The 22,452-nt window shown below is 51.9% G+C and overlaps 2 protein-coding genes across 3 annotated transcripts in view; one reads left to right on the top strand and one right to left on the bottom strand.

Moving 5' to 3' along the window:
- The window catches only part of LOC133349193 (zinc transporter ZIP4-like), a 135,878-nt gene that overhangs the window by 87,546 nt on the left and 25,880 nt on the right, over positions 1 to 22,452 (bottom strand). The window lies entirely within an intron of this gene.
- Positions 525 to 21,785, top strand: PPAN (peter pan homolog). 2 transcript variants are annotated; one of them, XM_061562467.1, is made up of 13 exons: positions 610 to 630; positions 703 to 764; positions 3,836 to 4,006; positions 5,406 to 5,507; positions 8,940 to 8,990; positions 10,916 to 11,086; positions 13,124 to 13,200; positions 14,747 to 14,854; positions 15,665 to 15,788; positions 17,245 to 17,323; positions 17,650 to 17,779; positions 18,292 to 18,467; positions 19,155 to 21,785. In XM_061562467.1, exons 2-13 carry the CDS (start codon positions 753 to 755, stop codon positions 19,658 to 19,660), a joined length of 1,707 nt encoding a protein of 568 aa, XP_061418451.1. In that variant the 5' UTR covers positions 610 to 630; positions 703 to 752; the 3' UTR covers positions 19,661 to 21,785. The 2 variants fall into 2 exon arrangements, with proteins under 2 accessions (XP_061418450.1, XP_061418451.1); XM_061562466.1 differs by having other exon boundaries at positions 525 to 764.

Raw genomic sequence — 22,452 nt, 5'->3', positions numbered from 1 at the left:
TTTTTTCCCCTTTTTTCTGGCAACAAAACATTAACCACAATACTTGCAGTCAAATGCAAAAGGTGTCAGTTTTGTTGCCAGAAAAAAGGGGGAAAAAACCCTATTAGTATATTTTGGTACTGGCAAAGGAGGTTCCATGATGAAATTAAATGTATTTATTTTTTTTATCTTCGTGACTTTGCCAAAAAAACCAAAGAGTATATGAATCCATCATCCATTCCCTGGGGCGTTCGGTGTCTGTGAGCGGGTGGCAAGGGCTGGAACACGCTCCTGCTGCTGCTGATTTCCCACTCAAGTCGTCGGTGGCGTCGTCGGAGTCGTCTCAGCATCGTGCAGCTACATCGAGCCCCCCCCCACACCTCCCCCTGGCCCCCCATCGCGCCTCCTCAAACCCCCCTCGGCCACCACGAGGGGGAGCCCGAGAGGTTGAAGGCGGCGGGGGGGGAACAAAATCTTCCCGGAACCTCTTTTTGTTGTTCGTCGGTTTTTGTTGGTGCGCGGCGGAACTCCGCCCTGCGAGGAACCGGAAGTGGCTCCTGGGGCCTCGCCACGCACGTGGGAACGTAGAGGAGACGACGAGAAGCAGCAGCAGCTACAGCTACAACAGCAGCTACAACTACAGCGGCTACAACTACAGCGGCTACAGCTACAGTAGCAGCGGCTACAACTACAGCGGCTACAACTACAGTAGCAGCGGCTACAGCAGCAGCTACAACTACAGCTACAACAGCAGCAGCGGCTACAGCAGCAGCATGGGGAAGAAGGTGAGGCACAGAGACACAGAGAGAGAGACACACAGACACACACAGAGACAGCGAGAAGTATGGGGAAGGTGAGGCACACAGAGAGATAGACACAGAGATACAGAGAGACACAGAGAGAGACACATATAGAGATACAGAGAGACACACAGACAGATAGAGAGAAGCATGGGGAAGAAGGTGAGGCACACTCACACAGAGACACAGACTTGCAGAGAGATAGACACAGAGAGACGGAGAGAGATAGACAGACAGAGACACAGATATAGAGAGACAGAGATATAGAGAGGTAGAGATACAGAGGTAAATACAGAGAGACAGAAAAGGTGAGAGAGCTAGATACACAGAGATAGGTGAGAGAGAGAGATAGCTAGATACACAGAGATACAAAGAAAATGAGAGACAGAGATATATACAGAGAGATACACAGAGGTGAGAGACACAGATAGATACCAGAGATAGATAGACATAGATTTACATAGAAACAGTACAGAGAGAGATACAGGGAGAACGTGAGATACATACAGAGTTATACACTAGACTATACAGATTTACTCGGAGAGATTCACAGAGAAAGATACAAAGGTAGATTCACTGGCACATACAGTATAAAGTGAGATACACAGAGACGCAGCGAGATATACAGACAGCTGTATACAGACACGTGCTGAAATACAAGAGATCGAGAGACGTAGACGTACTCGCTTAGATACACGTGTTGCCCCGGGACAGATACACACGTGTGCGTACAGTGATACAAAGATCCCCCGTATAGCCTTAACAGACTGTAGGGGCAAGTGCTGTTAGCGAGCACCTATGAAGGCCGGAACGGTACACGAGGGGGTGGGTGGCCAGCACCACGCCCGACCGCCTTTGTCTCCCCAGTGGCGATGTTTACACACCGCACCAAGTACTCATTTGAGGCTGAGTCGACCTAGAGGAGGCCCAGGACCGGTTCAGATAATCGTCACTGGTGTTTGCCGTGAGCGGGAATCGAACCCGGGTCGCCAGGTTCGTAGTGCAGCGTTAAAGGTACACACATGCACAGAGAAATACAGAAGCACGCAGACACACGCCGACGTGCATACAAAGACATATATATGTAGAGACACGCGCAGCGAGATGAACGCACTGGTACACAGATGCCGGCTTCCTTTTCCAGCCACGTGTCGTGTCTTGAGGCCTCTCTCCACAGAATGCAGCAAGCAGCAGAAGCAACTCGCCGGTCCCTTCTCAAAGCCACGCGTCCCTCTCGGCGTCTCTCTTCTCTCTCTCTGAAGTGATCACAGGGTTTGGGGGAGGTTTTCTTTGTGTTTATGCTTCTTTGCGCAGCGTTACATTCTGAGTGTCGCCTGATGATGCTGGTCGTAATCGCTTTGCGAAACGTCGTAACTCGAATTGTGGGTATGCTGTGCGCGTACTGTCCAACACATACCGGTCTAACGACTGGGCACGTGTTTGTTTTACTGGTAGGAACCCACTGGTTCCACCAGCCCACAGGGGATTATTGTGTCCGTCCGTCGTGCAGGCAAGGGCTGGGTGGGGAGGGAGGGGCTGGGTGGGGAGGGGCTGGTCACCCCGTGGTGCCCTTATAAAACTCAACGTTTAACCTACTCACGCCGGCTTGTGCCCGCCCTCACAGTCGGGCATATTTGCGGAATACACCACGCCGCCGTTGACCCTGCAGGCCATTGACCGAGCAACCCAACGTTCCTACCAGCTCCCTCCGCAGGAATGTGTGTTCCAGCAAAGCGGAACACTTTGGTACCAGTGTTAGGCTTGATAATGGTTGGAACGGCCGCGTGATTAGTATCGGCACTCCGCACCTCCGATTAGCACGGTTGGCTACGTACGGTGCTAAAGAAGTTCAACATACACACATCTTACATACAACTTTGGAAAGGGGCAATGGTTGTAGCAGTCGAGCCAGGGCTTGGTGATTTGGGTGCACGTGTTTGTTTTTGGCTCGGCTCTTTGCTCGAATTGATGTTTTAGGGTCAAAGACAGAATCACCTGCATAGAGTTTTATCCTTTGCATTCGTTTGAGGATGAATAGGGGGGGAAACATTTCATTTATCAGGTGCGGGCCGATGGGTTTGTGGAGATGTGGCCACTGCATTGCACAGGGGTGGACGTGGCTGTGCAATATTGAAGGTCAGCTGAGAGCCGCCGTGTCGATATCGTTCAACCAGGAGACAAAATAAACCCATTGAGACACGTGGCACGTCGCCTCGACTGCAAGTGCGACCCCAGCCGCACGAGACAATTGAAGTTGCCTATTTGGTACGAGGTTAATCCCAGTTTTTTTTCACGGTAGTGCAAGTACCTTACGCTTGAATTATACATCCAGGTTTAAGTCTGTGAGCCATGCAGTAGCGCGACTAACTCTGTCCAGTCCGCCGGAGAGCGGGCATCGAAATCCAGCCGTTGGTGATATGCTACGGCGTGTGGCTTGGTTCAGGTGGCCGCAGTCACACTGCGGGGTCGGCTGTAATGACCCCACGTGTGCACGGCGAGCCGTCGCTGGTCTCTCGCGGCTCGACGGAGCCGCCACAGTTTTCCTGACAGATCAAAGTCGTGTGGAGCAGTGGATGGGGGGGCAGAGGTCGCAACCGGGTACCCGATACCCGTACCCTACCCGATACCCGGCTACCCGTATCCGGCCGGGTACGGGTACCCGTTTGCGACCCTGGTGCGGCTGGGTACGGGTACGGGTAGGCCGTGAGTCACTGGTGAGTAACTGTTTGTCACTCATTTCCCAACGTCTTGTCTCTTCTCACAATTCAAGTTCCTAGAATCAACCCACCCGTGCCTGCAACATGGCTTCATCCCAGAGGCCGCAATCAGGTACCCGATACCCGTACCCTACCCGATACCCGGCCGGGTACGGGTAAGGAATCAAAACCCGTTTGCGACCTCTGATGGGGGGCGGGGGGGTGATGCTCGACGAGGTTCCACAGTGGTCACCAAAGCGGTGTTCATTTAACCCGGTGACCCCGGACGTGCGGCGCAATTGCAGTTGTCCGCGTGCGAGCGATCACGTGGGGGGGGCTGTCGTTTCTCTGGGGCTGCAGACACGCAACCAGCGCAAGGCGGCGTCGCTGGCGGAGCAGGCGGCGCAGGACGCCTTCTCGGGGGTCCCGCACACCCTGGTGTTCTCGCGCGGTACCCCGTCGCGCACGCTCACGCAGCTCGTGACCGACACGCGGCGCGTAATGCAGCCCTACACCGCCAGCAGCCTCAAGGTTCGCACGCAGCACGGCCGCCACAACTCGCTACACACACTCGCTACACACACACTCGCTGCTACACACACACACACTCGCTACACACACACTCGCTACACACACACTCGCTACACACACTCTCGCTGCACACACACTCGCTACACACACACTCGCTACACACACACTCGCTACACGCACACTCGCTACACGCACACTCGCTACACGCACACTCGCTACACGCACACTCGCTACACGCACACTCGCTACACACACACTCGCTACACACACACTCGCTACACACACACTCGCTACACGCACACTCGCTACACACACACTCGCTACACACCACACTCGCTACACACACACTCGCTACACACACACTTGCTACACACACACTCGCTACACACATACTCTGAACACACTCTTTGTACACACACACACTCTCTACACACACTCTACACACACTCTCTACACAACTCTACACACACTCGCCACACACACACACTTGCTGCACACACACACTTCACACACTTGCTGCACACACTCTACACACACTCTACACAAACACACATACTCTGAACACTCTGTACACACACACTCTACACACACACTTTCTACATACACTCTACACACACTCGCTGCACACACACACTTCACACATACTCGCCACATACACTTGCTGCACACACACACTTGCTCCACACACACTTCACATACTTTCTACACAAACACACATACTATGAACACACTCTCTGTACACACACACACACTCTCTACACGCACTCTACACACACACTTTCTTACACACTCTCTGCACCCACTCTCGACACACACTCTAAAACAATCATCAACAATTACAGTATCTGTAATTTACTTAATTGTGATTACACGTACTAACGTCACACTCGACTGAGAACACTTGGTAGGACACTCTTCATGAATCACTGAGGCCTGGGTAGGCTTTGCTAGTAAGGTTCATAATCACAAAATCAAATCTGATAATTGTTTTTTTACCCTTCTATCTGGCAACAAAACTGACACCTTTTTACAAGGAGTCATGTTTGCATAGACCACAATACCTCCAGTCATAATGCAAACAAAAAACATAACTATGATAATGTGAAGTCAAGGACAGTGCACATCAGAGTTATATTTTTGTTTGCATTATGGCTGCAGGTATTGTGGTCTATGCAAACATGACTCCTTGTAAAAAGGTGTCAGTTTTGTTTTCAGATAGAAGGGTAAAAAAACAATTATCATATTTTTACTGGCAAATGAGGTTCCAATGGTGTAAAATCAAATCTCTTCTGCAGCTCAAAGCCCGATGATGATTGTGCATGGCAGATCAACGCATGGCAGATCATCGCTTATGGAACTGCGTGGCCTCGTGCGGTTCTCTATCCCTCTGAGTGTGCAGGTTGGCCGCAAGAACGTCCTCAAAGATTTTGTGACCGTATCCGGCCCCTTGGGCATCACGCATTTCATGATTTTCTCCAAAACTTTGGACGGCATCAACCTGGTGAGTGGATGACTTACTGCTCCCGTGCTGTTTCTGTTCTGGAAAGGGGCGTTCAACCGGTGTGTTCACTATTGCCCTATGTTGGTAAATTCTCAAATATGAATTCCTTTCAAGAAGATATCATGAAAACACGAATTCACCCTGCCCTACCATCTCTCTCCCCCATCCCTTCTCCCTCACTCCTCTGGACTCCTCTGCTCACAACCTCGGTGCCATCTTCAACTACCCCCTCTGACACTACCCAGACTCTCTGCTCTCACCTGTTCAGTAATCATAACATCCCTCCCCTCCTCTCATTCTCTCCACCGACACGACATTGCTCTGCCGGATTTAAAACGTCCCCCCCCCCCACACACTGCTGCTCTACTTTCCCAACTCCACTGGCTCGCTGTCCACTATCTCTGTCCATTTAATTGTCTCACTCTTGTCTACAAATCCCTCCATTGTCTTGTCCCACCGTATCTTGCTTCTCTCGTATCTCACTACTCTGTCTCATCCCGTATTTTACGCTCCCAGTCTCTGCTGTGCCTCCTTCGCCCTGCACCCCGTCACGCTTTCATTCCTTCTCCCTACTCTTTGCCCTTCACTGGGACAAACTCCCACTGCAACACACAGAGCAGTCGTCTTCACTATCACAACCTGCTGCTTCCGCTCCTCCCGTAAAACAACCTCCCATCTCTTCTCGCTTGCCCATCATGCTACTGCTACTACCCTATTACTACCCCTGTCACTACCCCAACCCCTGTCACTACCCATACCACTATCACTACCCCTACCCCAACCCCTATTACTTCCCCTATTACTACCCCAACCCCTATCACTACCCCAACCCCTATCACTACCCCAACCCCCTATCACTACCCCTACCACTATCACTACCCCAACCCCTATCACTACTCCAACCCCTATCACTACCCAAACCCCTATCACTACCCATACCACTATCACTACCCCAACCCCTGTCACTACCCATACCACTATCACTACCCCAACCCCTGTCACTACCCATACCACTATCACTACCCCAACCCCTGTCACTACCCATACCACTATCACTACCCCAACCCCTATCACTACCCATACCACTATCACTACCCCAACCCCTGTCACTACCCATACCACTATCACTACCCCAACCCCTGTCACTACCCATACCACTATCACTACCCCAACCCCTGTCACTACCCATACCACTATCACTACCCCAACCCCTATCACTACTCATACCCCTATCACTACCCCAACCCCTATCACTACCCCAACCCCTGTCACTACCCCAACCCCTATCACTACCCAAACCCCTATCACTACCCCAACCCCTGTCACTACCCCAACCCCTGTCACTACCCCAACCCCTATCACTACCCCAACCCCTATCACTACCCCAACCCCTATCACTACCCAAACCCCTATCACTACCCCAACCCCTATCACTACCCCAACCCCTATCACTACCCCAACCCCTATCACTACCCCAACCCCTATCACTACCCAAACCCCTATCACTACCCCAACCCCTATCACTACCCCAACCCCTATCACTACCCCAACCCTGTCACTACCCCAACCCCTATCACTACCCAAACCCCTATCACTACCCAACCCCTATCACTACCCCAACCCCTATCACTACCCCAACCCCTGTCACTACCCCAACCCCTATCACTACCCAAACCCCTATCACTACCCCAACCCCTATCACTACCCCAACCCCTATCACTACCCCTACCACTATCACTACCCCAACCCCTATCACTACCCCAACCCCTGTCACTACCCCAACCCCTATCACTACCCAAACCCCTATCACTACCCCAACCCCTATCACTACCCCAACCCTGTCACTACCCCAACCCCTATCACTACCCCAACCCCTATCACTACCCCAACCCCTGTCACTACCCCAACCCCTATCACTACCCCAACCCCTGTCACTACCCCAACCCCTATCACTACCCAAACCCCTATCACTACCCCAACCCCTGTCACTACCCCAACCCCTATCACTACCCAAACCCCTATCACTACCCCAACCCCTATCACTACCCCAACCCCTATCACTACCCCAACCCCTGTCACTACCCCAACCCCTATCACTACCCCAACCCCTGTCACTACCCCAACCCCTATCACTACCCAAACCCCTATCACTACCCCAACCCCTGTCACTACCCCAACCCCTATCACTACCCAAACCCCTATCACTACCCCAACCCCTATCACTACCCCAACCCCTATCACTACCCCAACCCCTATCACTACCCCAACCCCTATCACTACCCCAACCCCTATCACTACCCCAACCCCTATCACTACCCCAACCCCTGTCACTACCCCAACCCCTGTCACTACCCCAACCCCTATCACTACCCCAACCCCTGTCACTACCCAAACCCCTATCACTACCCCAACCCCTATCACTACCCCAACCCCTATCACTACCCCAACCCCTATCACTACCCCAACCCCTATCACTACCCCAACCCCTGTCACTACCCCAACCCCTATCACTACCCCAACCCCTATCACTACCCCAACCCCTGTCACTACCCAAACCCATGTCACGTGACATTAAACATTTTTATCATCCTGTGGTCATCTAAAATGTACATATTTTACATTTGCCAAGTATTAATTGATGGAAATTCCAAATCTACGAGTTCACAGCCAGACGTCAGCACGGTCTCAGATGGTGGGTACCTCGCTTCAACCAGCTGACGGCGAAGAAAAAACAAACTTAAGAGAATATAATAACACGTGTTGTTGCTGGGAGGAAAACATCGCAACGTTGTGGCAGACTACGAGCAGCCTTCAGAGAAGGCGATGGCTAAAGTCTCTCATTGGAGTGTTTGTGTGGCTGCGATTGCGTTCCCGCTGGCACAATGCCATGGGTGTCTCGGCGTGTGGCGCGGTGCGGTGCAAGTCATCCTTTAGAACAGGGGTCCTCAAACTTTTTAAACAGGGGGCCAGTGCTCGCCACCGCAGCCCAATCAGTGCCCACCAGCGCAACCCAATTAGTGCTCACAAGCGCAGCCCAATTAGTGACCATGGGCCGGATAAATGTCCTCGGCGGGCCGCATGTGGCCCGCGGGCCGTAGTTTGAGGACCCCTGCTTTAGAATGTCAGTGAAGCCGATGTGGGTGCCTGTAAACACGGCTGTGGCTGTGATAGACCAGGCCTCGGCGCTACCCCCCACCCAGGCCACGCTCCGTGGCCAAGCCGCCAGTTGCTGGCCACACTCATGCAGCGTTGCTGCAAGGTGGATGTTCACGTGCCGGGGAGATTAATCTCACAACTAGACGTCTTTGTGTGCCCGTTGCACGGTCCACCTTCTCGCCACGTGTTGACGGTTACCCTTCGTGTGTTTCGCATTCTGATTAAGTGAGCGACGACCAGGATGCATAGAGTGCGTGGTTCTTTTCTATCCCACAGAAACTCGCGCGCATTCCCAACGGACCGACAATAACGTTCAAAGTGAATGAGGTGAGTAGTCGTTTTATATTTTACCGCAAAATGATAATTGATATCAAAAAATGTGCAACACCCACAACAGGGTCAAGCAAAAATGTAATCCTACGTCGTGCAACATTGCCAGGTGGCTACACCTGTAGCAGTACTAAAACCAACACATTTTGATTTTACCAGTTAAAGCCCACTGAGCTATGTAGCTCTTTTTCAGAGGCGACCCGGCCACAAATGATAGCTCGACAAAGTGGTTTCTCGTCACGTGGAGAGTTATAGCAGCAGTCAAATGTTCTAAACGTGTAGTGTTGATTCTAAATGTGGAGGGAAAAACCGGAGGACCCGGAGAAATATCCGCACCACCAGCCAGGGCGGCCACTTGGAATCGAACCATGAACCTGTGCAGCATGCGGTGAATGCGCTGCCCAGAGGCCACGTCTCGTCCGTGGTGACGGGATGACCGCACCTTGCCACCGGTGTCTCCTCGGTCAGTCGCTTTCGTCTGTGTCCGTGTCTGTGACCGGGCTGTTTCCGACGTAGTTGAGATGAACATTGTGGTTCAATTGCTTGGCTCTCTGTATGCCCCCGTGAGTCATCGTTAACACTCGTACAGTATTCACTCATTTGAAGGCAATGTTGCGTTTATCCCGAAAAGTACAATTTCCTCACACAGTGTAAACATTTGAACGTAACCTACGCACATTCGAAAACATATGTAAAGTTTATTGAAATATTTCACCTAGAATATCTCTTGCTGGAACGTTTCGTTTCCCAGGGTGTCTGTTGACGCACGCGTAACAAACACACACAGTGACACACAACCAGGGCATGTGAACCCAGCCGTGCTGTCCACTGCCCCCACAAGGACTTGGTCACCACACGAGGATTGCAGTGGCCATTATTTATGTTTCTGTCTGTGAACCCCCTCCACACGCCGATCGATTTTCGTTGCCCTCAGCAACCACGCCCAGTGCCCACCACCAGCCACCAGCGGTCCCGTGCCTTCCCTCACCCCGAGCGCCACTCCCCTTTTATCCTTTTCCCCCCTCTCACGTCTCCGCCCCATCCCCTTCCTTCTAACCAATCCCTCTGCTTCCCTTCTAACCGCCTCCACAGGACCCCTTGCCTCGTTCAAATCTCCCCGCCTTCTCCCGCATTCAAAAACCTTCCGACCAATCGCCACCGAGCAGGCCGCATCACGGTTCTCCGTGTGCAGCGAGCGCCCAGCGTCGTGTCGGCTACGGTGAATGCGGTGAATGTGGTGAATGTGGTGAATGTGGTGTCCGTCTCGCAGAGGTCGCAAACGGGTTTTGATTCCTTACCCGTACCCGGTTGCAAATGGGTACCCGTACCCGGCCGGGTACGGATACCCGTTCCCTACCCGTACCCGTACCCTACCCGAAATGAGTGACAAACGGTTACTCACCAGTGACTCACGGCCTACCCGTACCCGTACCCGGCCGCACCAGGGTCGCAAACGGCTACCCGTACCCGGGTATCGGGTAGGGTACGGGTATCGGGTACCCGGTTGCGACCTCTGCTGTCTCGACCCCTCCCCCATCGCGGCGTCCTACAGAGATGCTTGTCGCGAAGATACCCGACGTCTTAGCGGTAGTAACGGTGTGTGTGTGTGTGTGGCGGTGTGTGTGTGTGGCGGTGTGTGTGTGTGGCGGTGTGTGTGGCTGTGTGTGTGTGTGGCGGTGTGTGTGTGTGGCTGTGTGTGTGTGTGGCGGTGTGTGTGTGTGGCGGTGTGTGTGTGTGTGTGTGTGGCGGTGTGTGTGTGTGGCGGTGTGTGTGTGTGGCGGTGTGTGTGTGTGGCGGTGTGTGTGGCGGTGTGTGTGTGTGGCGGTGTGTGTGTGTGTGGCGGTGTGTGTGTGTGTGTGGCGGTGTGTGTGGCGGTGTGTGTGTGTGGTGGTGTGTGTGTCGTGCGACGCTCGCGTGTGCAGTACTGCCTGCACAGGGACGTGGTGTCGTCCATCAAGAGGCACCGCATGCACGAGGAGCAGTTCACGACGCCGCCGCTGCTCGTGTGCAACAACCTGTCGCGCGAGCACACGCACCTCAAGCTCACCGGCGCCATGCTGCAGAACATGTTCCCCAGCATCAACGTGCACAAGGTGCGTCAGCCGCCGCCACGCGCTGGTGCCGCGGTGGCGAGATGTTAACTACCTCGCCTGGTATGCAGGAGGTCGTGGGTTCGATCCGGACCTCGATGTCTGCTGTATATGTGGAGTTTGCACGTCTCTCTCTCTGTGGCCATGTGGATTTTTTTCCGGGTCCTTCGGTTTTTCCCTCCACATTTAGCAACGTGCGTTTAAAATATTTGGCTGTTTCATGGGATCTCCTTTGCCAGTACCAAAATATACTAATAGGGTTTTTCCCCTTTTTTTCTGGCAACAAAACTGACACCTTTTGCAAGGAATCATGCTTACATTAACCACAATACCTGCAGTGGTTAATGTAAGCATGATTCCTTGCAAAAGGTGTCAGTTTTGTTGCCAGAAAAAAGGGGAAAAACCCTATTAGTATATTTGGCTGTTATCAATTTCCACTTGATAAACCACTTCGTGGCCAGGTCAGTGGGCCTTACCTGGTAAAATAAAAATGGATTAGTCTTTTGTTTTTCTCTGCACCTCTGATTAGCGTGGTTGTCCACGTACAGTGCGAAAGAAACTCAACATACACACATAAGAGTATGGGTCTCTATAGGTCTCTATGCCTCTATACGAGTCTCTTGATCTCCATGGGTGTCTGGGTCTCTTCCTTCTGATATTAGAAAGTCACCGGAGCGATGCATTTAAAAAATCTAAATTAAACACTCGTGCTTTTTTGTTAAAGCGTGTTGTCCTTCCCCCGCACCTCCGATTAGCATGGCTGGCTGTGGAAGAAAGTTAACATACACACACATAAATAAAAACATACACACACATAGATACACACACACACACACAAATACACACGCACATAAATACACACACATATAAATACACACACATAAATACACACACACATAAATACACACACACATAAATACACACACACATAAATACACACACACATAAATACACACACACATAAATACACACACATATAAATACACACACATAAATACACACACACATAAATACACACACACATAAATACACACACACATAAATACACACACACATAAATACACACACACATAAATACACACACACATAAATACACACGCACATAAATACACACGCACATAAATACACACGCATATAAATACACACACATAAATACAAACATACACATAAATACACACGCACATAAATACACACGCACATAAATACACACACATAAATACAAACATACACATAAATACACACGCACATAAATACACACACATATAAATACACACACACACATAAATAAATACACACACACATAAATACACACACACATAAATACACACACACATAAATACACACACATATAAATACACACACATAAATAAATACACACACATACATAAATACACACACACATAAATACACACACACATAAATACACACACATATAAATACACACATAAATAAATACACACACATACATAAATACACACACACATAAATACACACACACATAAACAAATACACACACATACATAAATACACACATACATAAATACACACACACATATAAATACACACACATATAAATACACACACACATAAATACACACACACATACATAAATACAAACACACACATAAATGCACACACACACACTGTGAGGCCACCACTTCCTGGCTTGCCAGGGAATTGCGGTGCAGCAAGTGGGGCTCCGTCTGCGTTCCTTCTATTTGGGGATTGAGTGTGGGCCTCTTTTGGTACGCGTGGGGTTTCCTCCGAGGGGTTCCCCCAGTGTTGGCACGCACGTGCAGACGGTCGTTCGTGGAGTCGACCAAAATCTCGCAATGTCGGACCACAGAGCTCCGGCCGTGGTTAGCGCCGGTTCTGGCCGCCTTCTCGTCCTTGTGGATGAGCAGAGAGACTGGGATTCTGTGCTGCGAGATGATGGGAGTCGTGGCACGCCGTTCCGTGCTGCTGCTCACGAGGATGAGCAGATCCCGTGGGGTCCAGTCGCTCGTGCCGAGTGGTCACTCATTCTCGGTGCTTTGGCAGGTCCGGCTGAACACGATCAAGCGCTGCGTCCTGTTTCACTACGACCCTGACACCAAGCTCATGGACTTCCGTCACTAGTAAGAGACTCCTGCACGCACGCGCGCACGCACACGCAACAAAGACTAAGATCCCCTGTATAGCCTTAACCAGAGGTGTGGACTCGAGTCATGTGACTTGGACTCGAGTCAGACTCGAGTCATGAATTTGATGACTTCAGACTCGACTTGGACTTGCATAACAATGACTTTGTCCCACCTCTGGCCTTAACAGACTGTTGGGGCAAGTGCTATTCGCAAGCACCTATGAAGGCTCCTCCAATTAGCACGGTTGGCTACATAAGGTGCGAAAGAAATTCAACATGAATACTTGCACACGAGCACCACGCCCGGCCGTCTTTGTCTCCCTTGTAGCAATGGTTACACAACGCACCAGGCACTCAATTGAGGCTGAGTCGTCCTAGGGGAGGCCCAGGACCGATTCAGATAATCGTCACTGGTTTTGGCCGCGAGCGGGAATCGAACTCATGTCCTCGGGTTCGTAGCGCAGCGTAGCGCTGACCGTTACACTAACGCTCCCCATCACAGACACACGGATGTGTACACACCCACACACAGACACCCACACACAGACACCCACACACAGACACCCACACACAGACACACACACACAGACACACACACAGACACCCACACACAGACACCCACACACAGACACCCACACACAGACACCCACACACAGACACCCACACACAGACACACACACACAGACACACACACAACGCTGGGCTGCTGTACCCCCCCCCCACAGCCCGCTTTACAGTAGCAGTACCTAAAAACTGTACAGTAGTATCTACCCACTCTATAGTCGTATATACCGACTCTATAATAGTATATATTGACTCTATAATAGTACTCACTTCACAGAGTGTAGTGGTGAGGCCTAGCCCCGTGCAGAGCCCCCGGCCTCGCCTAGATTGGCACCTTGGCTCGCTCTACAGTAATAGTACGTAAGCTCTATAATATTAGTGTCTACCGACCCTGTAGTAGTAATTGCACACATTGGGGTGGGGGAGGGACAAGAGGAAAACACACTTTGAAGAATGTACCTCAGTCGTGTGTTTTGTTGTTGCATTTTTAACACGTATGCGCGTCGCTAGGGGGCGCGCATGCGCAGATGCGTGCATTGGTGCGCTGGAAGGTGCAAGTAATAAATAAATAAATAACAAAAAAACTGCACTAAATTGCTAATTAAAGTACATTAAAGGTGACAGACGCGGAATCGGAATAGCGCTGGCTCACCACGGGGCTTATGCCGTTCTTGCCAAATCCCTCGCAAGTGTCGGCCACAGACAGTTCGATTCCCGCTCGCAGCCAACACCAGTGACGAATGTCTTAACCGGTCCTGTGCCTCCTCTAAGTCGACTCGGTCTCAAATGTGTACCTGGTGCGGTGTGTAAACATCGCCACTAGGGAGAAAAAGGCGGCCGGGCGTGGTGCCGGCTACCCACCCCCTCGTGGATCGTGCCGGCCTTCAGAGGTGCTGCTCGCTAACAGCACTTGCCCCAACAGTCTGTTAAAGCTATACGGGGGATCTTTGCCTTTGTGTGTGTGTGTGTGTGCGCAGTAACTTGAGGGTGGTCCCTGTCGGCATGAGCAAGGGAGTGAAGAAGCTGCTGCAGGAGCGATTCCCCAACATGTCGCGGTTTTCAGACATCAGCGACCTTTTGTTAAGGTTCGTGCTCGTTGCGATTGCCTCCGGCTTGGCAGTAGCGCACACCTCGAGGTCTGTGCCTGTGGGGTGAGCTTGCTTGCGCGTGTGTGAGTTGTGTGTGTGTGTGGGGAGTCGTGGCGTAATGGTGAGCGCACTCCAGAGGTCGCAAACGGGTTTTGATTCCTTACCCGTACCCGGCCGCACCAGGGTCGCAAACGGGTACCTGTACCCGGCCGTACCCGGGTACGGGTATCAGGTACCTGATTGCGACCTCTGGGATGAAGCCATGTTGCTGGCGCGGGTGAGTTGATTCTAGAAACTTGAATTGTGAGAAGAGACAAGACGTTGGGAAATGAGTGACAAACGGTTACTCACCAGTGACTCACGGCCTACCCATACCCGTACCCGGCCGCACCAGGGTCGCAAACGGGTACACGTACCCGTACCCGGCCGGGTACGGGTACGTACCCGGCCGGGTACGGGTAGCCGGGTATCGGATAGGGTATGGGTATCGGGTACCCGTTTGCGACCTCTGGCGCACTCCCCGACGGCAACCCGAATTCAATTCCCACTCACGAGCTAAAACAGTGGCGAACATTTGAACCTGTCCTGGGCCTTCCAGAAGTCGACTCAGCCTTAAATGAGTATCTGGTGTGGTGTGTTAAGATCAGCACTGGGGTGACAAAGGCGGCCGGGCGTGGCGGTGCTGGCCACCCACCCCCTCGCGTGTCGTGCCGGCCTTCGTAGGCGCTCGCTAACAGCACTTGCCCCAGCAGTCTGTTAAGGCTACACAGGGGATCTCTGTGTGTGTGTGCGCGCGCGCGCATGCAGGGGAGGCAACCTCTCTGAGAGTGAGGCGGAGGTGGATGGAGACCACAACATCACCGAGCTGCCCCAGTCTCTGTCGGGCCGCGGCAACATGGCTGCCCAGCAGAGTGCCGTGCGGCTCACAGAGGTGGGGATGGATGCGGCCGCGTCGGCGCACGCTCCAACACAACTACACGCGCATTCACGGTGGCGAGATGTTAACTACCTCGCCTGGTGCACAGGAGGTCGTGGGTTCGATCCGGACCCTGACGTCTGCTGTACATGTGGAGTTTGCGTGCGTCTCTCTCCCCGTGGTCGCGTGGAATTTTCTCCGGGAACCCCGGTTTTTCCCCTCCACATTTAGAATCATGCCTTTAGAGTAATTGCCTGCTATCAATGTCCTCGCTATAAGACACTTGGTTGGTCTATCACCTGTGGCCAGGTCGCTTCTGAAAAAGAGCTTAATAGCTCAGTGGGCCCTTACCTGGTAAAATAAAAATAGTTTAGTTTCAAAGATTCCCCGTGCGGCCTCGACAGGACCGTAGAATAACTCCGCTCCAGTGCTGCGACGTCACTCCTGACTCCGCGCTGCCTGGCGGCATTCCCTCTAAACAAGGAAACCACTCGGGGCTGGGAGTGATTCCTTGTGAGTCTCTTCGACAGCCACGCTCCGTGTACCGGGGATTACTCTGTGTGTGTTGGGGGTCACTCTGTGTGTGTTGGGGGTTAGTTCGCTTTGGTTGCCGTCGTTGGCGACGACGTCGGTGGAATCGTTCTTGCCGCTCATCACGCTCAAACAAACTTTTTATTTGCGTCCCCGCCTACTGGTGGTGCTAACGCGCTACGTGCGTTGTTATCGACTTGCTTCTGTGTTGAGAGTGTGGCGCTGTGTGCGTGCGTGTCTGTGTACGTGCTGATGGAGCCTAATCCACGCTTTACCGGCGGGCTTTCGACTCTTCACGTGGCCTCAACGTGCACCTAGCATGGCACAAGCGCCGTGGTGACGTCATCGCCACTTAGTGGTGAATGGCGGTTTTTGTCGTTGTGACCGTGTGTGTGTGTGCGTGCCTGTCCAGTTGGGGAGCGGTAGCGTCGCGGTTAGCAAGCCGCGCTATGAACCCGGCGACACGGGTTCGATTCCCGCTCACTGCCAACATCAGTGACAATTATCTGGACCGGTCCCGGGCCTCCCCTAGGTCGACTCAGCCTCAAATTAGTACCTTGTGCGGTGTGTAAACATTGCTACTAGGGAGACAAAGGCGGTCGGGCGTGGTGCTGGCCACCCACCCCCTTGTGTGCCGTCCCGGCCTTCATAGGTGCTCGCTAACAGCACTTGCCCCTACAGTCTGTTAAGGCTATACAGGGGATCTTTGTCTTTGTCTTTTGCCTGCCCAGTTGGGGAGCGGTAGCGTCGCGGTTAGCAAGCCGCGCTATGAACCCGGCCACCAGAGTTCAATTCTCGCTCACGGCCAACACCAGCGGCAATTATGTGAACCGGTCCTGGTTCAGACCAACACCTCATAGCTGCTGCTCACAAACAGCACTTTCCTCAACAGTGTGTTAAGGCTACACGGGGGATCTGTGTTTTCTGTTCCTGCCTACAGATCGGTCCCCGAATGACTCTGCAGCTGATCAAGATCGAGGAGGGCCTGTGCGAGGGGAAGGTTCTGTTCCACGAGTTTGGTAAGCGCGACGCCATCGCGCCGTGCCGACATCCCACGGATTGGCGACGCGACTCGCCGCTACTCGGGCCCCCGTGCCTCCGCGTCCGAGGGAGCGCCGTGTTTCCGTGCTGGCCCCGTGTTTTCGTCCGGGGGTCTTGCTGTGCATCACGACAAGCTTGGGAGAGCAAGAACAAATAGGCGACGTGTCCGCTCGTTCCTCGCTCTGTCGAGCTCCCAATATGAACCCTTGAACCCGAATTTGTCTAAAGCGGGAACTTCCAAGCCACGGTCCTGGATAACGATCTGTGTGCCCGTGCGCGCATGCGCGTATTTGTCTTTGTGCAGAGCACAAGTCGGAGGATGAGCTCGCGAAGATGCTGCGTCGACGCGAGGCGAAGCTCCTGCTGAAGGACGAGCGACGGCGCCGGCAGGAGGACGACGTGATGCGCAAGGTGGACGAGCGGGAGAGAAACCGGTGAGCGAGCACAGAACCATACTCCTCCAGCACAGCGAAACACAGCACACACCCCTGTACACACACCATGTCTACTACACACTCCTGTATACACACAATGCACCACACACTCTTGTACACACACCATGCACCACACACCGCTGTATATACAACATGCACCACACACCCTGTATACACATCCTGTATACACGCCATGTCTGCCACACATTCCTGTACACTCACCCTGTACACACACCATGCACCACACACCATGCACCACACACCGCTGTACACACACCATGTCTACCACACACCATCCACCCAGTGCCATTTTGAGCAAGGAATCACTGTTAATGTTGCCCGGAGAGGAAATCACTCTGCTTGTAACATCGAAAATGCTAACGATGGTGCCGCCACCGCCGCTGCCGCCGCTGCTGCTGCCACTGCTGCTGCTGCCGCCACTACCGCTGCTACCGCTGCTGTCATCACTGCTGCTGCTGCTGCCACTACCGCTGCCGCCACCGCTGCTGCAGGTTGCGCAGCCTGGCCGGCATGAAGCGCAAGCTGTCCCAGGTGCAGGAGGCGGACAGCGACGCCGAGGACCCGTGCTCGTCCGGGAAGACGGGCGGCGGCGGCGGCGGCGGCGTGGAGGAGGAGGACGACGAGGCAGAGTTCTACCGGCAAGCGGTCGGGGAGGAACCCGACGCAGGTGGGTGGGGGGGGGGGGGGTGGTGGGACGCGCGCCGGGTGCACTCGCGGGATAATGTAAAATGACATCTGCTTAACTGCAGAACTCAGCGCGCATTCCATCGAATGAGGGAGGCACAGACGAAAGAATGAACGCGTCAACAGTAATGACATCCTGTCCAGCCGCTGGACAAAGTACCGCGTGAAACAAGCGGAGTGACAGCGGTGGTAGGTCGTGACGTGGGGCATCTGCAGTAGCAACTGTTGACAATTATCTCTGAAGGCCGACTTAACGCAAGTGCCTAGGCCCTACAAGAACCTTAATCTGACCCTGCCATCCCGGCGACAGGTTTTATTGGACCACGCCGTTCACAGTCGGCGTTTAACTGTGTGTGGTCTATTGGCGTTCTTCCTGTTGAGGATTAAGACGCCAACGCTTTGGTTCTGCACTGTCACTCTGTTTGAATGTGAATCCCTCGTGCTGTTGGCCTGAGAAGTTTGTGTTTCTTCCCACATGTGCGAATGTGTTCAAATAATATCAGACGGCATTTTCACACACAACCTCAAAGCTGGACACGGTTGATGACGAGTGTGAGACCACCGCAGGTCAACACGCACGTCCACAGTGGTGGGCACACGATGCACGCCCTGCGTTTTCTAAAGTGTTCCTCTCTCTCTCTATCTCTCTATCCCTCCGTGCTCCTCACAGATCTCTTCCCAGCCAAGAGACGAAAAACTTCGCACGAAAGAACTCCCAACCGCGGTCACGACAGAAGCGCGAGGGGCCGCGCCGGGGGGAGGGGAGGGACGGGCGGCGGCGTGAAGAGGGGTGGGAGCTTTGGGAGTGGACGCGGGGGCAGCGCCGACCGAGGGCTCGCTCGTAGGGGTAGGGGCAGCATGCAGGGCGAGAGAGGCAGAGGGCAGCGGCCCGCTGGTGGTCGCGGTGGTCGTGGTGGTGGTGGTCGTGGTGGTCGTGGTAGTGGTCGTGGTAGTGATGGTGGTCGTGGTGGTCGTGGTAGTCGTGGTGGTCGTGGTCGTGGCAGTGATGGTGGTCGTGGTGGTCGTGGTGGTGGGAGTCCAGGGAGGGGCTCTTCTCGGGACAGGGGAGGTGCAGGGGCGAGGTTCAGGACCCCGGAGGCACGCAACGAGAGGTTGAGAAACAGCAGGCCCAAGGCTGCCAAGGGTTCGGGTGGGAGAGGTAGGAAGTTTAAGTGAAGAGGCATCGCAGCGGAGCAATGGGAGACGCCAGCGCGGCACGCGACTGCTGCTGCTGCTACTGCTGCAGCTGTTTGAGGGCGTTGTGCGGGCAACACAGGCAACACGTTCAGACCTATCACCATTCGCCATGGCCAGGACTGATGGGCATTGTCACAGTTTGGTATCTTGATTCAAGTAAAGAATATAACTTTTTTGTTTCATTTGTACCATATCTTTTGTATCGTCTACGTAGCATGTTATCGTATGTTCCCCGAGCCCAAGCGTAGCATTTACTTTTAAGAAAACCCACGATTTATTTTTATACAATGCAACGATTCTCCCACCTTCCCGTGAAATTAATTATTGATATTCGGAGTCACGATTCAAGATTCGATTTTTTTTAAATTGACATTGTGCTGAATGTAACGGCCTCTCGTTGCCGATTAAAAGATCGATTCCCGCTTGGATGCGGAGGATGTATTGCGAGATGGTAGATCGGCATGATCCCCTTCACAGCCGGTGCCATCTATTTTCGACGATGCCTCCGAGAAGGCCGTGTGGCTGATGGGATGTGCTGAAAAACCTTTTCCGTGAAGGGACAGATGTGTAACTGAGTTGTACCGTCTGCTTGTTCCCCGGTATACGCTCCACAACGACGCATGATGATTATTTTTTTGGGGCACAGGGGGAGGTAAGTAGGCTCGGTTATCCGCGTAAGGTTTATCCGATTTGAGGATTAACCGCGCGCATCTGAGGTTTTTTTAAATTAATGACTCATGGATTTTCCCTTAAGCCCTAATTAATAATCTAAACACTGTTACACATTGTTATTCTTGTAAATGTTCATTACAAGTCACACGGTGCTGTAACCGAACATATATGTGCTCTGGTTAATCCGAAAGCCACGTGATCGCCTCTAAAGTACAGTAGTTGCAGTTCTTTACAACAGTGGGCGGAGTTTGATTGATGTTGGTTGGCTCTGCTGCTGTCCACTCGGTGGGCCGAGTCTTCTGTGCGGGAGCAGGAAAATTCCGTCACTGAGCACGCGCGTCGATCAGTCGATTATTTACTTTAAAAAAATGATTTAAAGCTTTCGCGACTACAGGGATTTATATTCTTGTTTCTTTCGGTAAAGTCACGTAGAAGGGAAATAATAAAATAATATGAATATAAAATAATTAAAATTATCACGACGTTTCGACTGCAACACAAGCAATCATCATCAGCAAGACTTTTTTTTTTCTTGCTCTGGATTTCACACCTGATGACGATTGCTTGTGTTGCAGTCGAAACGTCGTGAGAATTTTTATTGTTTTATATTTATATTATTTTATTATTTCCTTCTACGTGACTTTACCGAAAGAACCAAGAATAACATTTTCTTTACTTCAAAATAATGTTTTATCTTTAGTAGTGGGTTTTTTGGCATAGAGATCCACGGAAAATTGATACTTTTTGGATTATTCGCGATGTTGAATTATCCCCGGGGCGTCCTCCCCGTCATGAATGCGGATAACCGAGAGTCGGCTGTAGATGAGTGGCCAAGAGGAGTGGTGGAGACGACGGAGATCGCTTGGCGTGAGGGCAGGGAGGAGGTGGTGGGAGTGAGTGCGTTACGTTGAAGCATCTCACTCACGAGCTTGAGTGGAAAGTTGCGAGCACCACGTTGTTTTCAAGTTGAGATGAAATGTGGGAATAAATCTGCCCCTTTTTAAGTGAGAAACGTGTTTGGCAGCGGTCTCGATTGTGGTTTATTTGCCTGGAAAGCTTTCTGCTGTAGCAGTCTTCCGCTTGGCATGTTGCGAGTGATTTTCAAGGAAATTAATGAGGTCCATTTACACGATAAATCATCGCTAAATTGTGCAAATACTTTGTATGTCTCCACAATGGTTGTAAAACATGGTAAAGCAACAGACACCACCTCCTTATGTCTATTCCCCAACCAAAAGAGACATCCCATCAGCCACGGCCTCATTTTCACATTCAGACTCCACGCAGACAAAATACAGATTGTGAAATGTATTTGGACAGTAGGCTCCCTGGAATTTCCAAACGCAAACGACGAATTTGTAGGGCAAAATATTTTCTTTCTCATTATAAACGCTCCATCAGCTATTGTATGCGTACAACCACTCGGTTAATAAATCGTTATTTGTAAAATGAAAAGATTTATTACTCTTAGATTTTTTTCGGTAAAGTCACGTAGGTAAAAAAACATTTATTTTATTTTTTACCTACGTGACTTTACCGAAAAAATAAATTTTATTTTTTTACCTACGTGACTTTACCGAAAAAAACCTAAGAGTATGAATCCTTGCAGTCACGAAAGCTTCAAATCTAGAAAAGATTTATTGTTACACAAACGTGCGGGGGAGACGTTAATAAGTCCACAAGTAGAGTTATCATTTGTTAGCATCAACGAGGAAGCCTTCGCCGTCAGTCCCCTCGACCGGGAGCGGGGGGGGGGACCTGTGATAAGTGTTAATGCCTGTAGACCTTGTCACTACAAATGCAGCCTTTCGGCACGAGTGATGCTGAGCTGGAGTTACAGCGTGAAGTGGCCTTCCACTTCTGTCCTCACCAACACGGTTACTTCCCTCGACTGCCACCACCCCCATCCGTTTGTTAAACGCTGCCAAGATTCAGTCGCGATGTGGCCAAATTAAACCGCCCCGTGCACAATGCACTATTAAGGCGCCAATTCTTTCTTGCTTTAGCTCAGCCGCCAAGTGGAAAAATAATTCTCGCATCCAAATTAGCAATACGATGTTTCACTTGAATCTGCGCCAGGCAACTTTGCAACACTCCAC

This window comes from Lethenteron reissneri, chromosome 29, assembly GCF_015708825.2.
Source record: "Lethenteron reissneri isolate LAM-NWPU_2019-01 chromosome 29, ASM1570882v1, whole genome shotgun sequence".
NCBI classification, from domain to species: Eukaryota; Metazoa; Chordata; class Hyperoartia; order Petromyzontiformes; family Petromyzontidae; genus Lethenteron; species Lethenteron reissneri.
Note: the sequence above shows the minus strand (reverse complement) of the source record. Positions and strands in the feature narration are given on the sequence as shown.

What these genes read in the sequence shown, in the direction of transcription:
- PPAN (XM_061562466.1), top strand. An exon ending in CTCATGGACTTCCGTCACTA is followed by an intron (nt 13,201 to 14,746) that starts GTAAGAGACTCC and finishes GTGTGTGCGCAG; the next exon opens with TAACTTGAGGGTGGTCCCTG. An exon ending in CGGGGAGGAACCCGACGCAG is followed by an intron (nt 18,468 to 19,154) that starts GTGGGTGGGGGG and finishes TGCTCCTCACAG; the next exon opens with ATCTCTTCCCAGCCAAGAGA.